This window comes from Arvicola amphibius, chromosome 2 (genome assembly GCF_903992535.2).
Source record: "Arvicola amphibius chromosome 2, mArvAmp1.2, whole genome shotgun sequence".
Taxonomy (NCBI): Eukaryota; Metazoa; Chordata; class Mammalia; order Rodentia; family Cricetidae; genus Arvicola; species Arvicola amphibius.
In genome coordinates, this window is record NC_052048.2 from 183,467,531 (window position 1) to 183,475,186 (window position 7,656).

The 7,656-nt window shown below is 41.4% G+C and overlaps 1 protein-coding gene across 1 annotated transcript; it reads left to right on the forward strand.

Annotated features, from left to right (window-relative positions):
- Positions 1 to 5,769: 5,769 nt before the first annotated feature.
- Positions 5,770 to 7,170, forward strand: Chrm2 (cholinergic receptor muscarinic 2). The gene has a single exon (XM_038320398.1). The coding sequence runs from the start codon at positions 5,770 to 5,772 to the stop codon at positions 7,168 to 7,170; it is 1,401 nt and encodes a 466-aa protein (XP_038176326.1).
- The last annotated feature ends 486 nt before the right edge of the window (positions 7,171 to 7,656 follow it).

The window sequence follows — 7,656 nt, forward strand, 5'->3', positions numbered from 1 at the left end:
TTTTTTTTTTTTTTTTTACAAAGTACAAAATAGGCATGGATCTTAAAGGTACAACAGCTTTGGGCACGGCTTTTTTTTTTTTTTTTAAATCCAAACTAAATTGTGGGGTTTTGTTTTTTGTTTTTTGTTGTTGTTGGTGGTGGTGCTGTTTTTCTAGATAAGGTTTCTCTGTGTAACATCCTGGCTGTCCTAGAACTCACTTTGTAGACCAGGTTGGCCTCAACCTCTCTGAGCTTTGCCTGCCTCTGTCTTCCAAGTAGTGGGATTAACCGTGTAGCTTTTAAGGAATTAAGGCTGTAGCTCAATGATGAAGTGTTTACCTAGCATGCATGAGGCCCTGGGTTCAATCCCCAACATCACAGAAAGAAAAGAGAAAGTGAATTAAAATGGAAAACAAGATTTCACTTGGACGGGATGGCAGTGATGATGCCAATGGAGACCACAGTAATCCAGATTTTTGCATAATGCATATCTAGAAAAGTCTGCCATTTTGTGATACAGATTCCTAGATACGAAAAGCTCACACATTTCTTTGAGAATATTTCTGAGACATTTACTTTGAAATAACACGTCGATTTAGCGTGAGCAAATAAGTGTGTGTGAGTCTTCTTTTATGTCTCTTAACTTTTGGGTTCTCAAGTCTTAGAGCAGTAGCCCCAAGCCACTAAATTGTACCTCCTTGAGAAAAAAACGTGATGGCACGTAACATGGAGAACTGCAAGAAAAAAAGAGTTGGGGATCGTGAATGAGAGGAAGAAAAGGAAAGGGAAGGAGATGAGCGGAGGACATTTAGGGAAGACGTACCAAAAAACCTTCTCTATTTATTTCGTTCCATTCTAACCAACCTTCCTAAATCCTTAAGCCTTGGCACCTGGCCCCACATCTATCCGTCTATCCAACTTCGTAGGTAGATGGTGAGTCTCATCGGCAGCCTCTCCTAGAATTAGAAATCTCTTGCAGGTGAGAACACGCCCTATTTTCATTGAGTTCCCGTTCGTTCTTCACTTCCACCTCCGTAGCCTCTGACATTTGAGGACCTGATCATAGCAGTGATTTAGAAAACATGGGAACTAAGAGAAGCAAGGCCTTCATGCTTCCCTGTGGCCATCCTCACTGCAACCATTACCAAAGGGAATGCAGGAGTTGGTGAGGAGAGGGGGGTACCCATGCTGACTCACAATGTCTCTTCTCAAAGGACAATCAGATTGAAGGGGGAAAATTGGAAATGCGCTCTGAGTCTGTTCTACCCTGTCCCAGTTCCCAGGAGGAGGTGGACTATTAACACAGCCAGTTCTGCAAGGACAGACTGGTGCGTGACTCATCGACCAGCAAAACTTAACAACACGTAAGATAAAAAAAACAACCAAGTCAGCCTCAGCTGCACCAGTATTAAACTATGTGAAATACAGCATTTCTCAGGAACAGGGACTTTGCTCCCTAACACTTCTTGGAATAAATGACTCCTTAGTTCTCTTTTTTTATTCCCTCAAATCTGTTTGGTCTCTTACAGTATTGATGGCAAAAAAAAAAAAAAAAAAAAAAAAAACCTTAGTATCAGAACCATGCTATTCGTTAATTAGTAGGGTTAAGGGAGGGTTGCTAAGACCTAAAACAGATCATGGATTCAACCACAATATCCATCCCTTCTATGGCAGGAAGTAAAAATCACATTTATAATATCATTTATCAGATTAACATACAACATATTTGTTTAAAAGAACTACAAAGCAAAGTAGTCGGCTTAATTTGCATTTTAATCAATGACTATGCAGTACAAGAATACTGCATCTCATTCTTAAGACAGAAAGCTAAGTTTTTCATATGATCCCCTGCTAACCACTCGGTGGGTGAGGTCTCGTCTCCACGGCATTCTGAAGCATTCTGGAGTGCCCCAATCAAATCAACCTTGCTTCATATTTCTACAATAGTGTTTTGTGCTGAAAGCCTTCTGTATAATATAATATAATATTGTTGGACAAACTTTCAAGCATCTCGGAACATATTATTATATTTATCTCTTATGTATGCTAAAGATTGACAAGGGTCAGTCATGAGGATGTTCATGACATTGTGCTCGCCTACCCTGCTCTCAAATCCATGACTCTACAAGGGGGAGGGGGGAGGGAGGAGACGGAGGAAAATAAAGTAGAAGAAAAAAGGGGAACGAAAGACGGAGGGAGAAAGAAAGACAGAAACACGAAAAGGGGAAGGACGAAGAAGAGAGAGAGAGAGAGAGAGAGAGAGAGGAGAGAGAGGAGCGAAAAAAAAGAGGGGAGCAGAAATCCGAAAAAGAGCAGAAGAGAGAGAGAAGAGAGGAAGAACCGAGCGAAAAGAAAGAAAGAGAGGAGTAAGAAAGAGAGAGAGAGAGAAAACAAAGAAAGAGAAAATAAAGAGAGCGAGAACTCCCTCTCGCTAACGAGTTATCCTCACTCTCTATCTCATCCTGCCTCTCTATCTTCCTCCCTCTCCTCCCCTCTCTTCTCCCATCTCCCTCTCTCCCTCTCTCTCTCTCTCTCTCTCTCTCTCTCTCTCTCTCTCTCTCTCTCTCTGTGTGTATGTGTGTCTTAGTGTTGCTTGTCTGTACTTGTGTTTAGGCTGAACACATGGGCCTGGATAACCTATCAGGGGCTCAGGAAACTAATTCTCCCTCCATCAGCAGCCCGTCTTAGGTTTTCCTGATTTTCTTTCCATTCTTTTAAAGCACTCAGAGTGTTAGGCTTCCAGGTCATGGCCGGGTATAGTGAAGATAAGAGATATCGGGCATCAGATAAACCTGAATATAAATTGGGCACTGACTCTCCACACCTCTGACCAATGTCAACTTTACGAATAGAAAAGTGAGACTGGTGCTTTATAAACTCACAAAAATTATGTGAAATAGCGAGTAAAACCTCGTACTACTTAGGCTGATCACACATTGATCGAGTCATGTAGCTCCTCCAACCCTGAACGCAGTTTGGGCAGTGCTGCTACCAGGGCTGTGCTGCCCCACGCAGACAGAAGTCTCATTTGTATCATCTGGGTCTCCATTACTCTCTAGTACGAATCAGGATTCATGTTTCATAGCTGTAATTGACTCTCTCCAAAACAATTCAGAGTGGATGTGAGCGAACTGTGAGAGAGCTGTGAGTGTGTGTGTGTGTGTGGTGTGTGTGTGTGTGTGAGAGAGCGTGTGCATGTGCGTGTGTGTGTATTCCTTTGGGATGGAAACCTAGGCATTTCACATGCTAAGCAGACACTCTGGCACTGAGCTACCTTTGCCTCCCCACCCAGCATTTTTGGTGATATAATTTCATAGTGATTAATTTTAGAAAAATGTTTAGAACTATAAATGCCACATTTTTCATGTGTCAAACTCATTTACTAATTCCAAGATTTAATACCAGCATTTCCCCTCAGAGATGTAGTACTGATGTCTATACATGATGCTCACACTTTTGTATAAATCAAGGACCCAACTTGATATCTGGACACCAGGCTTAATCTTATAGGTCATTGGTGTTTGCAAATGGATACGGCTAATGGGAGTATTTTTTAGATAAGCATTGGTTATTAATTGGTAAAAAGAGTCTGCATAGAGTGCCACTAGTTTGAATATCAAGTAATTTTAGTCTTTGATCCTTTGATCAGTATGTGTCATAAAAACACCAGTCACCCCAGGACTTGTTCTGAAGAGTAATTATGCTCATAATATGCTAATTGTTCTTTTGATGATTTTCTTGATTACACTGTTGGTGACAGTTCGCTATCATCGATAATGAGAATTTATTACATCTACCACCTCATTTTACCCCACAGTTTCCTATTCATACATAGCTCAAACACACATAGATTCAGCCTTTTCCGTTGGCCGTTGTAAAAGGTTAAGAGAGGTGATACATTTACATCTTTTTGGCAGACTTAAATATTTAACAGCACGTGTCTAATGCTTAGCCTTTATGGACTATCATTCAGGGACATAATATCACTTTAATCCTTGCTACAACACTGAAAGAAAAAAAAGAGTTTGAGAAAATAAAGTTCATTGAATTTTAGCAGCAAACTCAAAATACACAGCTAATAATTTAAAAATGACCCACACTTTGTGAAAAAAAAACACAGAACTATGAATATTATCTCTGCTATGTGTACAAAGGAACGAGGTGAAAAAAGTTTTCTTCTCATGCTTCCAAAATATAATCAAGTCCTTATTAGAAACTAAATTGTAGAATTTCACATTTACTGTATGCTTTGAAGTTCATCCAAATTATGGACATCTTCTTTATTTGTGATGTAACCTTATTGCTTTAATGATCGCAGAAATTTGGGTAACAGGAGTAGTGAGAGGTTGGTGAAAGCCAGTTGTTCTCGGAGAAGAGAAACAACCCCACATAGCATGTATATCCTGTTGAAAGGAAGGATGTCCCTGCTTCAAATACTTGTATTTGCTTCTAAGTGGCATTTCCATGCCAGCATTGCTGTAGCCTAGTAGGTAACTCTGAAAATTCCTGAGTTGCACTAGTGACTGTAGTTCACATCACATAGACTTCCCAGTGTTCAGCATGGATGAAGGTCCCAGGGTCACTAAGCAATCTGTCTTAACTAGCAACCTCTGCATATATGACATCATTATGCTGTTACTCAGGAGTTTCTCATTAAGTGCTATTCTTCCAAGGAGAAGGGAGGCAGAGGGAGGTCATCAAAGAACTAGAAGTATGAGGTAAGGTACTGATTTTAGTTGTAAATTATTTACTCGCTGTTCTAGTGATAAAGAAGTTCCTTAAACTAATTTACTATCTCAACTTTCTTCTTTCTACAAGGGAGATGATATAATATATCGCAAGGACTTTGTATAGCCCTTAACACTTACTGAGAAAACACCTACACTAGAGACCCAAAGCTGCATTTTCTTTTATGATTTTTATTTAAAAGCGATTCATAACACTTGTGAACAAGAGAAAAGGAAAAGTACAACATTGGAGCATGCCTATCACTGACTTGATGTGTGACACCATGTCACTGTCTGCAACCCTCTGGGCCGTAGCTTCCTCTTCAGCAAAACGGAAGGTTGTCAAAGAATAGTTAAGCAATAAACTTAATAGTGGCTTGAAACAAAGAAAACATTTGAAATATTGGTAGAATCACATCGATAATAAGGGATGATTCTTTTACAAGGTATGGAATTTTTAAATTCGTAGTGCTAAGTGAAGATGATTGCGATTGTAAAACAGGACTGAGACAAACAAATTTACTTTGGTTGGGTGCACTGGCTAGTATATAGTATATAGGAACAGGCTCAAACTGCCTAAAGGGAAAGTGTTATTGACTATAGAAGTTACACATACAATTTTATGCTCTGTAGCAATGTTTTGGCTCTCACTGGTTTGTTAGTTTTTATATCAAAGCCAGAAGTTTCTGATTGTTTTGGAGAGTTTTAACTATAAACTTGGTTTAGTCAACTCAACTCATAAGAATTTGTTGATATAAACAGACAGACAGACATACAGATACTCATATCTGCATATGGAGTCACTCCTGGCATTATTGGGTCATAAACTTATAGCCAACCATTAAGAAAATTTTTCAATCCTCCATCTAAATTCTTTGCCTCTTGGGTGGGTCAAACAGGGCACAGCAAATATTAAGAATACAGAAGAATGATTGGGAACTTTATCAAAAGGAAGGAATCTAATGTGTATTTGAATTAATGTTTGTATTACATTTGTTAACTTCATTCTTTTTCCCTGCAGGTTTAAATGTTTATTTGGACACTTTGTTACTGAACACAAAATGAATAACTCAACAAACTCAACTAACAATGGCTTGGCTATTACCAGTCCTTACAAGACATTTGAAGTGGTATTTATTGTCCTTGTGGCTGGATCCCTCAGTCTGGTGACCATCATTGGGAACATCCTGGTCATGGTTTCCATTAAAGTCAACCGTCACCTTCAGACAGTCAACAATTACTTCTTGTTCAGCCTTGCCTGTGCTGACCTTATCATAGGTGTTTTCTCTATGAACTTGTACACTCTCTACACTGTGATTGGCTACTGGCCTCTGGGACCTGTCGTATGTGACCTTTGGCTAGCCTTGGACTATGTGGTCAGCAACGCCTCTGTCATGAATTTGCTCATCATCAGCTTCGATAGGTACTTCTGCGTCACAAAGCCTCTGACCTACCCAGTTAAGCGGACCACCAAAATGGCAGGCATGATGATTGCAGCGGCCTGGGTCCTTTCCTTCATCCTCTGGGCTCCAGCCATTCTCTTCTGGCAGTTCATCGTAGGGGTGAGGACTGTGGAGGACGGGGAGTGCTACATCCAGTTCTTTTCCAATGCCGCCGTCACCTTTGGCACTGCCATCGCGGCCTTCTATCTGCCTGTCATCATCATGACTGTGCTGTATTGGCATATATCCAGGGCGAGTAAGAGCAGGATAAAGAAGGAAAAGAAGGAACCTGTGGCCAACCAAGATCCAGTGTCTCCAAGTCTGGTGCAAGGAAGAATTGTAAAACCAAACAACAACAACATGCCGGGTAGTGACAGTGCTCTGGAGCCCAACAAAATTCAGAACGGCAAGGCTCCCCGGGATGGTGTGACTGAGAACTGCGTTCAGGGAGAGGAGAAGGAGAGCTCAAACGACTCCACCTCGGTCAGTGCTGTGGCCTCCAACATGAGAGATGACGAAATAACCCAGGACGAAAACACAGTGTCTACTTCTGTGGGCCATTCCAAAGATGACAACTCTAAGCAAACGTGCATCAAAATTGTCACCAAGACCCAAAAAGGTGATTCGTGCACCCCAGCTAGTACCACTGTCGAACTAGTAGGGTCATCAGGTCAAAACGGGGATGAGAAGCAGAACATTGTGGCGCGCAAGATTGTGAAGATGACTAAGCAGCCGGCTAAAAAGAAGCCTCCTCCGTCCCGGGAAAAGAAAGTGACCAGAACAATCTTGGCTATTCTGTTGGCTTTCATCATCACCTGGGCGCCATACAATGTCATGGTGCTCATCAATACCTTCTGTACACCCTGCATCCCCAATACGGTGTGGACAATTGGCTACTGGCTCTGTTACATCAATAGCACCATCAACCCTGCCTGCTACGCACTTTGTAATGCCACCTTCAAAAAGACTTTCAAGCACCTCCTTATGTGTCACTACAAGAACATAGGCGCTACACGGTAAAAGACCTTTACGAAAGAACTGCTTTCAAGTGGGACTTGGGATGAGGGACAGAGACCAGAAAGCTGTCTGTTTATAGTGATCTGCCATTGCACTTTACAGGCTCACTGCAAATGGGCAGTTACGGACTCCCCAGTGACACTCTTACCATGCCCATGCTCCAGTTTGGAGGAAAAAAAAACAATAAGTAAACCTGTATCTTATAAACGCTGCCAGTTTAGGAGACCATGAAAGAGACACGATGAAATTGTGGGTCTGAGAAACAGGCTATGCTGTCTCCTACTCTCTTGAAGAAGGGCTTCTGAATCTGCAATTTCATGTCTCTGCACAAGAAGAGTGACCTTGTTTGTTCTTCCTGTGGTCCCCACATGTCTAGACGAGGAAGAAATGACCTGCTAACACAGAGACCTAGACACAAAGAAGCAGACACCATGCAATGAGTGCTATGAAGAAAGAAGATCAAAGAGGAAGCGGAGACGCTCTGCAGAG